Source organism: Brassica rapa, chromosome A03, assembly GCF_000309985.2.
Source record: "Brassica rapa cultivar Chiifu-401-42 chromosome A03, CAAS_Brap_v3.01, whole genome shotgun sequence".
Taxonomy (NCBI): domain Eukaryota; kingdom Viridiplantae; phylum Streptophyta; class Magnoliopsida; order Brassicales; family Brassicaceae; genus Brassica; species Brassica rapa.
Window position 1 is genome coordinate 14806140 of NC_024797.2, and position 13092 is coordinate 14819231.

The window sequence follows — 13092 nt, forward strand, 5'->3', positions numbered from 1 at the left end:
AAATTTGATATTTTAGTTAAATAAAATAAAAATAACATTAAATATTAAATTAATATTTTAACATTAAAGAAGTTAGAATTGCTCTAAATAGAAAAAGCGGTTTAGCTGATACCGGTTTGGTTACAAATCTAAGTTGAGGAAGAGTCGGTTTAGCTGAAACTGGTTTATTGAATCGTCGGTCTCGATCAAATAAAATCCCTTTTGTTTTCATCGTCAAGTTTCGAGGTTTTCGATATCTTCTTGGCAAATACAGTAGTATCTCCAGTACGGTGAAAGAAAACAAAATGGCTGATCAAGATTTTATATACAGAATCAGTACGGATCAAGAGTGGCAAGAGTTTCAGAAGAAGGGATCTTCTTTTGGTGGAGAGCTCGATAAGTCAACTGGTTGTTTTCATCTCAGCAAACTCGAGCAGGTCTCTCTCTCTCATAAAGATCTCCACTTTTTTCATATGGGTGTCAAAAAAGTCAATACTTTTATGATGATAATGGCTTCTCCGATTCGATTTTTTCCCAGGTGCAAATGACATTGCAGAACTTCTTCTTGAATGCCAAGGAGGATCTTTACCTTCTTCAAATCGACCCTAACAAGGTTTATTTATGATGATGTTTGACTCTATATATATACATACCATTTAATATGACACATACATGTGGTTGGTCATTTGGAAATAAAGAATCGTTTGTTTTGGTAAGCGGTTGATCTATAAAACGTTAGTTTCTGGTGTGGTTAGCTCCACGTTTCTTGAGTAGATGAGCAATTAACGAGAAAGGCAATAATCTTCCTAAGGCTGTCTCTGTCTTTGTCATCGTTTGTGAGTTTATTCTGTCATGTTCATTGATGCTAGACTTAGTTACTCGGTCCGTACCAGAGTCAGTGTCTTTAATTACTCTTTTTTTTATGCTAAATCAGTGTCTGTAATAATATTGTATTGGAGGGACATACAATCCCAAGTATCAGAAACATGATCTTAGGATTGACAGTGTTTTAAAACAAGTACATTATAGTGTTACAGCTCTTTAAGACCGTGTGTGATTGACTGTGTTTCATGTGTGAAAAATTGCAGCTTGGAGATGGATTGATCTATGAAGCAGTGGATGAAGTGAACAGCTTCCCTCACTTCTACGGTCCAGACAGAACATTCATTCCACTTCCTCTAGATTCTGTCGTCAAAGCTGAGAAGCTAACATTCACAAATGGCAAATTCACCTGCAGCTTCTTCACTGGATGAATCCCTTATATATATATAATTAGTTCACTGTTTTTATGTATTGCATTGTAACAATTTAAAAATTCACCAAACAAAAAAAACAGAGAATTGTTATTATTATTACAATGCGAGATTAAGATCTAAAACATTCTCTTCTCTTGTCTCCTCCTCTGTTTCTTCTTCTTGTTTCTCCTCCTCAGTTGAGACAATTGGCTCTAAGTTTAAGTCTATACAGTGAGAGAAATCCTCGGCGCGGAACACAGGAGGGGCAATGCCGGATTTTTCTCCGTTGTCGGATCTCTTGGTCGGATTCGGAGCAGTTTCGCCGGAATCTTCGATTAGCTCTTGTCGTCTTCGTTTTCTAGCTTCCTGGTAGTTTCTTATGAGATTGAAGAACATCTCCATCTTCTTGTCTTCGTCTTCTTCTGGTTCATCGATCTCGTTGATTCTCTTGTTCTCTTCTTCTGTATCTTTGCTCCTTATCGCCATTCGAAAAGGGAAGAGAATGGTGTGGTTTGGGGTTCCAAGGAGAAGCATTTATTGTGAGAGAGAGGATGATACCAGGTAATGAGGCTTTTTTTGTTCAAAAGACTAAATTGCCCTTTATTACTTATTTCGAGGACTATTGACAGTTTAACACAATAGTCAAAATTAATACGCGATAAATATTTTATATAATTTTTAGTACCTTTTTTTTAATTTCATAATAATCGTTCACAATATACTTTTGTTAAAAGGTTAATAATCAAACCACATAACATAGTTTTTCAAATTTAAAAGATTTCATTGTCGAGTTTGGCTTGACTAAAATTTATAGATTTATAAAATCAAATTAATTATCAACGTAAAACAATGTCAATGAATTAAAAAGTACTTATCAAAATAAGTTATATATAGGCATAAACCAAGTAGATGATAATTTGCTAAAAAACTAATTTAGAAAAAAAATAAATTCGTCGATTATAAATCCAAATCTTGTCAGAAATAAATTTATCATGTGTTTATCAAGATGAAGATGAGATTATATTTTACATTTTATAAAAAAAAATCAGGATCAGATTAATTATCGATATTGTTTACATTGGAGTTTGACAGAACTAGGGGATGTAATTAAAAAAATCAAAAAGTTATACGCAATGTATTTTGTACTAATTTAATAAAAAGTCCGGTATAAACTATTCAAATCTCAACCTAAAGGTTCTCGAATTTTTTATTTTACTAACGTGAAAAACGTGACCAGGGGCAAGAAAGTCAAAAAGATTATTCCTCTTAGTCTTAAACAAAGTACTATTTTAACACCTCACCAAGTCACACACACGTCATATTTATTAATTTATATTTCAAAAAAAAAATCATTCGTCTGAAGAAAGACAATCGAACTTGATTTGTTAGTTATGCGTCAATGCGTGTTTACTTTTTGTTTGATTGCGAGTCTTGCTTGAGAATGATTTGATCTAGCGTATCAGATTGAATGCTATATTCTATAGTTCAAACTTAAACATTGCAAGTTGAATTCAACTCGCTGAAAACGTCAAAGCGCATAACAACATCAAAAGCTGGACATAGTCTATTTCACCAGCTTCTACTCATATAACAATCAAAACTGAATCAAATCACCGTGCTCCACACTCTCCTAAAAGACCACCTAACAGTAAGGTCGAAGGATTCGATTTGAGACACGAAATCGAAGGAACAGATAACTCATCCACAACCCCGTACGCATTCCAACAGAACGGATCCACAACCATTTCACCTTTTGAAGGCACCAAATCAATATCCGAAAGAGTCAAATTTACGCATGGTACGTTGTTGCTACATCCAAAATGCATAGGAGGACTACGTCTATCGTATGTCCCTTTTATACTTTGATATACTACATCATTCACAAAAACCGCATTTGTTTTGTTAGGACAGTTTTTGCTCGTGCAATAGTACTGATCGATAATTATTGGATTTCGGACATTATCCATTTGGATATTGTCGAACGTTACACCAGAAACGGACCCGGATCCACCTTGCCATGTCTTGATCCGTACACCATTGTCGGAAAACTTGATGAACGAGTCTCTAACCGTAATATTGGAGACGCATGCACGTGAGTTTTGGTTGCCTAAACTTCCAATGCTACATAAAACATAATTATGTTAAATCATTATATTGAGACATTATATAGAGAAAATGTTTAAAGTGTATAACATTTAAAAAAAAAAATATCATCATAAAATCAGTATTCAAGATTTTTTTTTTTGAAAATAGCATTCATTTTGCAAGATAAAAAATAATAAACTACTAATTTTTAAACTCTAATTTCACCCATCCCATAAATACTAAACTTTAGACTCTGATCATAAATCCTAAACCTAAATATTACTAAAAAGTCTTTCAAAATTTTAACAAATGTTATTTTGGAAAAAAATTTCCATTATATAAAATTGAATTACAATAATGAGTAACTTTTCTTTACCTAATTCCATGACCGCCAGGTCCGCAAGTGAGATTCAGTATATCGATATTGTATGATCCAGATCCAATGGAGACACAATCATCTCCTGAGGAAAGTTTTTAAGAATCTTTAGTGTGTTGACACTATATATGATAAGATAGCTATGTGTACGTTGAATATATACCGTTGGAGATAACCGAGTTATGAATCTCAACGGAGTTGGAGTTCTCGATGTGGATGCCGTCAGTGTTGGGACTTGACGGTGGAGATGTGATTCGAAGAGAGTTTATGTGAACTTCATGACATCCGTCGAATGTCATATGAAACTGCGGGCTATTTTTAATAGTCACACCTTGCATACTTAGATTTGAGCTCATGAAAAACCTCAAAGCCTGTCCACACCAAAATTGTTACATACATTATTTTAAAATTTGTAAAATTAAGAAATATGTCTTTTAAGTATTTAATGTGTTTACTTACGGCAGGGCTTTCACATGGACCAGTAAGTGCAGTCGTTTTGTTGACATTCTGTTTGAACATAACAAGTATTAAGATTCATAGGTTATACATATTTACGTTACATTACATTATCGGATGTTTTTTGTTGTTTTAAAATAGTAAATTTGCATGAAGTTCAAATTAAAACGTAACATGATATATATAGTTTTATATCAATCTTTCTAAATTACTTTTTTGTAATAATTGGATTGAAAAATGTTTACCCGGTGAGGTTTGCATGGAAGATCCCACCATTTTTGTCCGCGACCGTCGATAACTCCGTTGCCTATTAGAGCCATTCCTTTGATTCGATAAAAGACGAGCCATTGTCTTTTGTTGAAACCACTCGGCCACGATTCTGGTCCATCCCGTGGCACGATGGTCCCATCGACCTTATTAATTAAATGAAAACCACCAGAAATTAAACAATATTTGATAATCTTGTAGAAATTGAAATGACTTTGATATTTGAAAAAAAAAAATACTTGGAAGTATTGGTAAGAGCGACAAGGACCGGTGAAAATAGTGGAATGGATCACGAAAGTGAAACCGAAAGGTACAAGCAATATGGAGACAGTGTTGTTGTCCTCGTCGTTGCTACAAGCTGAATCCCAAGCTGTCTTGAACGCATCAGTGTCGTCTGTGATACCGTCCCCGATCGCACCATAGTTTCTCACATCGTGGACTACTTCTTGGTCGAGATCTTGGCAAGGAGATGGAGGCTGTGACAGGTCATCAGGGTCTGGAGAAATAGATGGAGGCTGAGATTGAGAGAAGGACGAATACGGTGGCTCTGGATATGAGTTGGGATTGTGTATGTCGTTGTAATAATGTAGTCTTGCTTCGGTTCCATAAGAGAATAGAGAGGATGTAATTAGAATTAGTGTAGTGAAACGTAGAAACGGATCACGGGAAATTTTTAACATTGTAGATTTAATTAGGATTAACAAACTTTCTGTAATGTGATTATTCTCTCCTTTTGTTATTTTGGAAATAATTTGCAGCAGAATACAGATGTTTGGTTGCAAACATATACTGATATTTGAATTTTTATTTGAAAAAGAAAATTTTTTTTCTTCTAAATCTTAGTTAATTATTTATAAATAATGCTGATAAGCTTATCTGTATTTAGGGACAGCTCAGAGTACATATGTGGATATCTCATGTTCCTGACAAAACCCTTATTTGTTGGAAAATCATTTGCCATAAAGTAAACTGTATTTTACAGATACTATTGAATAATGCTCCTATTTAGACATTATAATATCGTTTGCAACTTAAAGATTTGACTAAGTTGAATTATTTCATGTGCTCATATATTATAGCAGAAGATTGTGATTTGTGAAGGGTACCAATTCACGTGCAAACGATTCTACTATTGTGATTGTGATTTTGTTTCATCTTTACAATATGTATATACATTGAATATGTAAGATATTGCATGTTTATTTTCTGGCCACATATGTATTTAGGATTCTTGGTCTTGGAATCATTTGTTGCATCCCCACTACATGTTCTCATTTTGTGGGCTCTTTCAAGATTAGATGATTGAATCTGATTATTATTTGATTGATGAAATTGATCTTTTTTTTTAAATAACATATTATTTCTATATTAATTTAGGAAATTATGTTTGTTCAGTCCCTATATAAATTATGTATATTTTGTGTTTATTATAAGAGAAAAAGATTAAGATAGCACCAAACCAAGTTTTTGTTCCCAAAGTAGCACTCAAGGCTCAAAGTCACAAAAATATGTTTCATTAAAGAGGTAAATATACACTTATACCCCTTGGATTAATTAATCCAAACATTAGGGTTTAGAGTTAAGGGGGTGGGGTTTTGGAATTAGGGTTTAAAATTTTATAAAAAATAAATACTAAAATAAAAATAAAAATTTTAAAAACAGTTTCAAAAAGTATTTTTAAATTATAAAAAGAAAACTAAAAAAAAATAAAAAATAATAAAAAAAAATTTCGAAAAAAAAAATTCAAAAAAAATTATAAAAATTTCGAATCTGAAAAATATAATCTGAAACTATAAAAAAAAGTTCTTTTATTTTTATTTTATTTATTTTTATTTTATTATTTATATTTATTTTTGGTTTGTTTATTTAATTTTAAACCAAGGGTATTAGGGATATTTTACCCTTTAATGAATGTCATTTTTGTGACTTTCTCTTTCTAGTGCTATTTTTGTGACATAAACTTCAAAATGTGCTATTATTGACAATTGCCCTTATTATAATGAGAGTATAATAAAAAAATTTAAAAAAGCCTTTAAAAAAATAAAAAATATTTTTTTTTTTTGCAGAAAGACTTAAATACGTAAATGACAGAGTAGCCTCGATGACACGATATTACCAGAAGATATAAGTTGATTACATTTTACTCTCTAAATCATCGAATATTTATACAGTTCGCAGGTTGGAATAAAGAATGCTTACTATTGCAAATGGTATAAGTAGCAGCGGGATTTCGTACGCAAAGGTTAGCTGCAAACACAGCAAAAGAAGAACTCAGAAATGATAAAATGAGAGAATGATATCAAACAATGGAATCTCACTTCTACTACACATGATGAATGTCTGAGCGGGAAGAACCGAACAGTGCCCATGTACATAAAAAAGAAGCAAGACCTTCACATCAAGCATGATTCAAGAGAAGAACTCATTGATTTAAAATATAAATGGGCCGAGAAAGCCTTAATGGGTAGAAAATGAAGCCCACCTTGGGTAGAAAACCTCCTCGTCTCTCTCTAGCTCGAGCTGAGCAAAAGCTCGCTGAGAATGGCGGCGAGAAGTGGCAGTCGATGCAATTTCTGGCTTCCGAAGAAGAAAAGATCATGCGCCAATACTCGAATCGAGAGCTCCCTGTAAGTCCATGTTACTCTGAGGTGAAAAGTTTCGTTTTTTTTTATTTCTTCTAATTTTTCAATTACTTCAAACAGGTTTTGTGGAAACCATAGCCAGAGATCGGATGGTCAGTGGCTTCCATGCCCTATTGATCCTTCTCAGTGAGTTCAGTTTACTTTTCTTTTTAATTTTCAATTATTTTAGTGTATCAACGGTTTGATTGAGTGTTTTATCAGCTCTGTGTTGCAGGAGAATCTCGAAAGTCATGTAAAGAGATGTCCTTTGTTGAAACAGAACGTTGCATTGTCTGGTCAAGTGTTTTATCAAAAGGGTATTAATGCCGGAAACCAAGAAGAAGAAGAAGAAAATATAGGTTCTTGTTACTCTGTTGTTACATCAGAGATGAAGAGGAGTCTGGTCTATGGTATGAGTGTTTCCACGTTTCATCAGCTTGTTAAGAAGATTGAGGAGGTTCATGGGGGTATATGTAATGATATAGAAGATTCGCATTTGTCACCTGAAGCTTGTAACATATGGTTTAACAAGGAGATAGATAGGTAATAATGGTTGAGAAGTTTGTAGCTTTTGTTCTTGGAGAAGTTTCTTTTCTTTTTGCTGATGGGTTGTGATTGTTGTTGGTGCAGGAAGTTACCGTTTCAAGAGAAACATGTTTTGCAACAAGGTTCTATTCTGGGTAATTTGGAAAAGATTGGTGCATTGAAGAGGTGTAACACAAATGTTGAATGTTCCGAGAAAGATGAAGATAGTGTGCCTGCGGTTGTTGAATTTGGAGCTGGGAGAGGATACTTAACGCAGATGCTAGCTGATTGCTACGGCGTCAAGAAAGTGTATTTAGTTGAGAGGAAGTCTTATAAGCTTAAGGTTTGTTTAGCTTCCTTGTTTATGTTCACTCCGTTAACTTATTTTCTCAAACTGCATTGGTTTTTACTACTTGTAGGCTGATAGGTCACTGAGGCAAAAGGAGAACTTGGTATTAGAGCGTATGAGAATCGACAGTAAGGCTTCTTTGAACCTAGTACCTTTTTTCTTGTTTTACCTGTTCCTGGTTTTGTAACCTTTTTGTGTGTGTGTGTGTTTCAGTTGAAGATTTGAACCTTAACGCGGTCGAATCATTACAAGGTGTTCCTTATGTGGCTGTTGGGAAACATCTATGTGGTCCTGCAACAGGTAACAAACACGACATGCTTATCTCTTAGATCCAACAGTTTTTTTTATCTCCACTTCATAATGAGTGTCTGTATTTGCTAATGTGTGTGATGATTAGATTTGAGCTTAAGATGTTGTCTATCTAGACAAGATGGTGAAAGCCCAGTTCTAAGAGGTCTTGCTATCGCCACTTGTTGCCATCATCTTTGCCAATGGAAAAGCTATATAAGTAAGCTCACTGTCACTGCTTCTTCTTTGGTCTGTAGAGCTCATCCAGTAATATAAGAACTTTGTTCTGTTTTTTTTTTGTTCTCACAGATAAAGAATATATCATTGGCATGGGGATTTCTAAAGACGAGTTCCATGCCTTGACTTGGTTCACTAGCTGGGCTGTAGATGATGATCATGGTTCCAAAGTTCCCGGTGTTGAAGGCAGTGACCTTATTGCTTCAAAGGAGGAGGAAGAAGGAGACAAGGTGGAAGATGATTCTTTGAGCAGCGTTGAGGAAGTTGTGAAGAAAATGAAGCCCATGGAAAGAGCTGTTTTAGGTTTTAAATGCAAGCAGGTAATCGATGCAGGGAGGATGAAGTGGGTTAAGAAGCATGGGTTAGATTCAAAGCTTGTGAAATATATTCCGGCAAGCATCTCACCGGAGAACACTTTACTGGTCGCCGGAAAGCTAAGTCCGGTTCTTGCTTGACCGTGTATTGTTGATGGTGACACAATATTTAATATTTGGTTGGTGAAGACTAGTAGATTAGTTACTGTAGTTGAATTGAAGTCATCAATTTTGATTCATAAACTTATGTGCTTGTTGTTATCTAAACCGAATCTTTAAAGAAATAATGGGTTCATATTACTTTGGCTTGTATGACAAGTTAAATCAAAACTGCAACGAGTTAAACTCCAAATGCTTATTCGTAATTTGTATTAACTTTGTAATTAGAATATAAATGATACGAAGGCTTTGACTGTAGACTGGGTTCATAGGGTAAATTTTTTTTTCTCAATTAGATTTTGCTCCAGTTTCAGCTAAAAATGTGTCAATCAAGTGAACTGTCAATTTACATTTACTGTAGTTACTATATACAAAGAGAAAAATACACTCTAAAATTTACTTAGAGATATTTAAGTAAAATATGTTTTACTCTAGTTTATTTCTTCTTTCCTCCCACGTCTTTTAACTTTCCTCAAGGTGCTTAGCATTTTTTCTAAGTCTGATGTACCACTCGACCACACGATTGTGTAGTTATAATATAATTGGAGGATAAAGGTTTCGAATATTTACTTACTTGCCAATCACAAACCGAAGTGAAAAATATTTACCAATCAGAATCTGTAAAAATATCCAGCCGCCGTATGAGACCAATCAATCCATCATCTGTAAGCACCCAAAAACTAGTTTTCTCACCATCTCTACTACATACACAAATGTCTTCTGCATCGATTTTCCACGTATTTTAATCTTAAGGATAAAGATCCTAACCGAGACTGCAACGTCATTACACACGTACGGATCATTAATGTTCCGTTCACACACAGTCAAACACTTCCACGTCATCAATCCTCGCTATAAATACGCCACAAGCTTACCACCACCGATTCATCAAATCTTACCGTCATAGCAATGGACACTCCAAGTGGCACTATCATCTTCACCACCGTTGGTCGCACTCACTACGGCTTCGACGTTTTCTCTCTCCACATCGCCTCCTCCGTCGAACGCCGTTTAACTGACGGAGTTTCCGTCAACTTCAACGCTCAGTTCGCTGACGACAACGGTAACGATATCGTGTTCGTTTCGGAACGAGCTGGATCTGCCCGGATTTTCAGAACCCGACCCGGGAACTCCAAACCCGAGCAGCTTCCCGGAGCTCCGGAAAGCTTCTTCCACGACCGTCCAATCATCACTCAAGACAACACTCTCTACTTCATCTCCGCTCACGAGCAGCCTGATCGTCACTTCAAGAACTGGACAGCGCTTTACTCCGTGAACCCCAACAGCCAAGAGAAAGAAGTGACACGTGTCACTCCACCAGACACCGCCGACTTTAGCCCTGCAATTTCTAAATCGGGAAAGTATTTCGCCGTGGCGTCGTACGGATCTCGCTCCTGGGGCGGCGAGTTTCACGAGATCAACACTGACATCGTTGTCTTCAAAGCATCTGAGCCGGAGACGAGAGTGGTTGTCTGCGAACACGGCGGATGGCCGACTTGGTCCGGCGACTCAACCGTCTTCTTCCACCGCCAAGCTGACGACGGTTGGTGGAGCATTTTCCGGTTCGATATACCGGAGAATCTCAATCTCTCTCCGATCGAACCGGTCCGAGTCACTCCACCTGGACTCCACTGCTTCACTCCTGCAGCTTTCCACGACGGAAAACGAATCGCCGTCGCGACTCGCCGCCGCGGCGTCAACCACCGTCACATCGAGATCTTCGACCTCGAGCACAAAACGTTTCAGGCGGTTACTGAGCCGCTCAACCCGAGCTTCCACCATTACAACCCCTTCGTCTCTGCTAACTCCGAGTTCCTCGGCTACCACCGATTCCGCGGCGAGTCGACTCAGGGCGAGTCAACCGTCCCGAACCTCGAATCCATCGTCTCGCCAATCAAAACGCTCCGTTTGATCAGATTAAACGGATCGTTCCCGTCGTCATCCCCTGAGGGAGACCTGATCGCGCTGAACTCGGACTTCGACATCAACGGTGGGATCAAAGTCGCGAGATCCGACGGTTCAAAACGATGGACGTTGATCAAAGACCGCACAGCGTTCTACAACTCGTGGAGCCCCACGGAGCGCCACGTCATCTACGCATCTCTCGGTCCTATCTTCCGTCCCGCGAGAATCGCGGTTCAGATCGCTCGGATTCAATTCTCACCGTCGGATCTAATCGACGATAGAGATGAGGTTCCTTGTGAAGTGAAGTTTCTCACTCTAGATAACACCGGGAACAACGCCTTCCCGTCTTGCTCTCCCGACGGTAAGTCCGTCGTGTTCCGATCCGGCCGATCAGGTCACAAGAATCTCTACATTTTGGATGCCGTTAACGGAGAGTCTGAAGGCGGAGAGGGGATACGGCGGTTGACGGAGGGGCCGTGGATCGACACTATGCCTTGCTGGTCTCCGAAAGGAGATCTCATCGGATTCTCGTCGAACCGGCACGATCCGTCGAACGACGCCGCGTTTGGAGCTTACGTGGTGAGGCCCGACGGTTCTGGCTTGAGGAGGATCGAAATCGCGGGGCCCGAGGGGTCGGAGGAAGCGGCGAGGGAGAGGGTGAATCACGTGAGTTTTAACAAGGATGGTGATTGGATAGTTTTCACGGCGAATCTCGGTGGGATTACGGCGGAGCCGGTGGCGATTCCGAATCAGTTTCAGCCGTACGGAGATTTGTACGTTGTGAAGTTGGACGGAACTGGGTTGAGGAGGCTGACGTGGAATGGGTATGAAGATGGGACTCCGACGTGGCATACTGTGGATGATTTGGGTCTGAGTGGGTTGAGTTTGAATGGTCAAGATGGAGACAAGCTTGAAGGTCAGTTTGAGGAGCCCTTGTGGATTACTTGCGACATCTGAATCTTTTTATCATAATAAAATCTCATCCATTGGAGAGAATACGTATGTAATATATTTTTCATCGAATAAAACATGTTAAATGGGCTTGCATTAATTTAAATGTCGTAAACTGTTGACAAAAAAAAAATGTCGTAAACTAACTGGTCACAAGTTCGGAGCATATCCATATCACATTTTTATTTTTCTAATTGAATCGGGTTGAACCTCTCTTTACGGAACTTTATACTATAACCAAACTCATTAACAAAAGCGGGGATAGCTCAGTTGGGAGAGCGTCAGACTGAAGATCTGAAGGTCGCGTGTTCGATCTACGCTCACCGCAATTTTTTTCGTTTAAGCCAATTGGGCCTTAATCTTAAATATACTCGGTTCAAGTGTTTGGTTGACATTCTAAAAGTTTTACTATTGATTTAGTTTTTAATTAGGCACATTGAGCTTTAGCTTTAAATATATTCGGCTCAAATGTTTGGTTAACTTATTCGAAGATGGTCAATATTTCTTTTCATGTTCAGCTTATGTCTCCACTTGATACAAATGAGATAAAACATGTATATGTCGTTAGGAATGCCCATTGGACCTTAATCTTAAAATATACTTGATTGACATTCTAATTTTTTTACTATTGGTTTAGTTTTTAATTAAATACATTGAGCTTTAGTTTTAAATATATTCGGTCCAAACGTTGGTTCACTTATTCGGAGATGAATGACATTTCTTTTCATGTTCAACTTATGTCTCCACCTGATAGAAGCCGGATAAAGCATTTACATGTCGTTGAACATGCTCATCAATCTGGAGTTCATTGCCTTTTTCTTTCCCGCCTTTAGCCATTCTCGAAGTTATGGCAATGGGAGTTATATACTGGGCTTACCCCATAACAAACTTAAGCTAAGGCTTGTAATGTTTTATTTCCTTTTCTATTTTAATTAAGAAAGCCAGTTTACAAAAAAAAAAGTTATGGCAATGGTTGTATATTCAATGTGATTAGCTGTGGTGATGGAGGTATTGCCTCAGCTCAGTCATAGCTCAGCTCATAGCTGTTGCTGGACGTGGAGTCCAAATTGTTGAATTCTCCGGTTGGAACTCTGCTATGATTGTTTACAACTTTTGAGGCTCGAAGATTCTGTGTGACAAAACCTGTAATTTGTACCAAACCAATTTTGATTGCTGTCCAGAGTAAACCGGATTTTAATTTATGGTTTTAAGTTTGATTAGAAAGGTGTTTTTGTCGGTGAGGTATCAAATTGTAGTATCATGTTCTGAACCAAACTTTCATAGTTACATACATTATTGCTCAAGATCGGTATATGGGACTTGTGCCCATGTGGGATCTTTATGG

At 37.4% G+C, this 13092-nt stretch overlaps 5 protein-coding genes, 1 long non-coding RNA gene and 1 other non-coding gene across 8 annotated transcripts; 5 read left to right on the forward strand and 2 right to left on the reverse strand.

Moving 5' to 3' along the window:
* Positions 1 to 125: 125 nt before the first annotated feature.
* Positions 126 to 1357, forward strand: LOC103858797. The gene is made up of 3 exons (XM_033286230.1): positions 126 to 416; positions 518 to 592; positions 1068 to 1357. The coding sequence occupies exons 1-3, from the start codon at positions 285 to 287 to the stop codon at positions 1230 to 1232; spliced, it is 372 nt and encodes a 123-aa protein (XP_033142121.1). The 5' UTR covers positions 126 to 284; the 3' UTR covers positions 1233 to 1357.
* Positions 1249 to 1758, reverse strand: LOC103858796 (protein NIM1-INTERACTING 1). Its single transcript, XM_009136217.3, has one exon. The coding sequence runs from the start codon at positions 1746 to 1748 to the stop codon at positions 1332 to 1334; it is 417 nt and encodes a 138-aa protein (XP_009134465.2). The 5' UTR covers positions 1749 to 1758; the 3' UTR covers positions 1249 to 1331.
* Positions 1278 to 5137, reverse strand: LOC103858798 (polygalacturonase At1g48100). Of its 2 annotated transcripts, XM_009136220.3 has the most exons (6): positions 4638 to 5137; positions 4377 to 4544; positions 4135 to 4182; positions 3839 to 4046; positions 3676 to 3760; positions 1278 to 3335 (listed from the first exon to the last, which is right to left on the reverse strand). In XM_009136220.3, exons 1-6 carry the CDS (start codon positions 5076 to 5078, stop codon positions 2825 to 2827), a joined length of 1461 nt encoding a protein of 486 aa, XP_009134468.1. In that variant the 5' UTR covers positions 5079 to 5137; the 3' UTR covers positions 1278 to 2824. The 2 variants fall into 2 exon arrangements, with proteins under 2 accessions (XP_009134468.1, XP_018513306.1); XM_018657790.2 differs by having other exon boundaries at positions 4377 to 5137.
* On the forward strand, positions 2925 to 4116 carry LOC117132376. The gene is made up of 2 exons (XR_004455953.1): positions 2925 to 3012; positions 3126 to 4116. It is a non-coding gene; the product is annotated as an uncharacterized LOC117132376 (long non-coding RNA).
* Positions 5138 to 6795: 1658 nt separating the features above from the next.
* LOC103858799 (tRNA:m(4)X modification enzyme TRM13 homolog) lies at positions 6796 to 9035 on the forward strand. Its single transcript, XM_009136221.3, has 8 exons — positions 6796 to 7025; positions 7101 to 7166; positions 7242 to 7562; positions 7650 to 7887; positions 7964 to 8021; positions 8107 to 8193; positions 8291 to 8401; positions 8491 to 9035. The coding sequence occupies exons 1-8, from the start codon at positions 6940 to 6942 to the stop codon at positions 8871 to 8873; spliced, it is 1350 nt and encodes a 449-aa protein (XP_009134469.1). The 5' UTR covers positions 6796 to 6939; the 3' UTR covers positions 8874 to 9035.
* A 323-nt stretch (positions 9036 to 9358) lies between these two features.
* Positions 9359 to 11847, forward strand: LOC103858800. Its single transcript, XM_009136223.3, has one exon. It carries the CDS (start codon positions 9801 to 9803, stop codon positions 11751 to 11753), a length of 1953 nt encoding a protein of 650 aa, XP_009134471.1. The 5' UTR covers positions 9359 to 9800; the 3' UTR covers positions 11754 to 11847.
* A 155-nt stretch (positions 11848 to 12002) lies between these two features.
* TRNAF-GAA lies at positions 12003 to 12075 on the forward strand. The gene has a single exon. It is a non-coding gene; the product is annotated as a tRNA-Phe (tRNA).
* Positions 12076 to 13092: the final 1017 nt, after the last annotated feature.

Coding starts and splice junctions, on each gene's coding strand:
- LOC103858797 (XM_033286230.1), top strand. CDS start 285: ATGGCTGATCAAGATTTTATATACAGAATCAGTACGGATCAAGAGTGG. Junction 417..517: donor ATCTCAGCAAACTCGAGCAG/GTCTCTCTCTCT, acceptor ATTTTTTCCCAG/GTGCAAATGACATTGCAGAA. Junction 593..1,067: donor TTCAAATCGACCCTAACAAG/GTTTATTTATGA, acceptor GAAAAATTGCAG/CTTGGAGATGGATTGATCTA.
- LOC103858796 (XM_009136217.3), bottom strand. CDS start 1,748: ATGCTTCTCCTTGGAACCCCAAACCACACCATTCTCTTCCCTTTTCGA.
- LOC103858798 (XM_018657790.2), bottom strand. CDS start 5,078: ATGTTAAAAATTTCCCGTGATCCGTTTCTACGTTTCACTACACTAATT. Junction 4,047..4,134: donor GTCCATGTGAAAGCCCTGCC/GTAAGTAAACAC, acceptor TGGTGTGGACAG/GCTTTGAGGTTTTTCATGAG. Junction 3,336..3,675: donor CCTGGCGGTCATGGAATTAG/GTAAAGAAAAGT, acceptor TGTTTTATGTAG/CATTGGAAGTTTAGGCAACC.
- LOC103858799 (XM_009136221.3), top strand. CDS start 6,940: ATGGCGGCGAGAAGTGGCAGTCGATGCAATTTCTGGCTTCCGAAGAAG. Junction 7,563..7,649: donor TTTAACAAGGAGATAGATAG/GTAATAATGGTT, acceptor TTGTTGGTGCAG/GAAGTTACCGTTTCAAGAGA. Junction 7,888..7,963: donor GGAAGTCTTATAAGCTTAAG/GTTTGTTTAGCT, acceptor TACTACTTGTAG/GCTGATAGGTCACTGAGGCA.
- LOC103858800 (XM_009136223.3), top strand. CDS start 9,801: ATGGACACTCCAAGTGGCACTATCATCTTCACCACCGTTGGTCGCACT.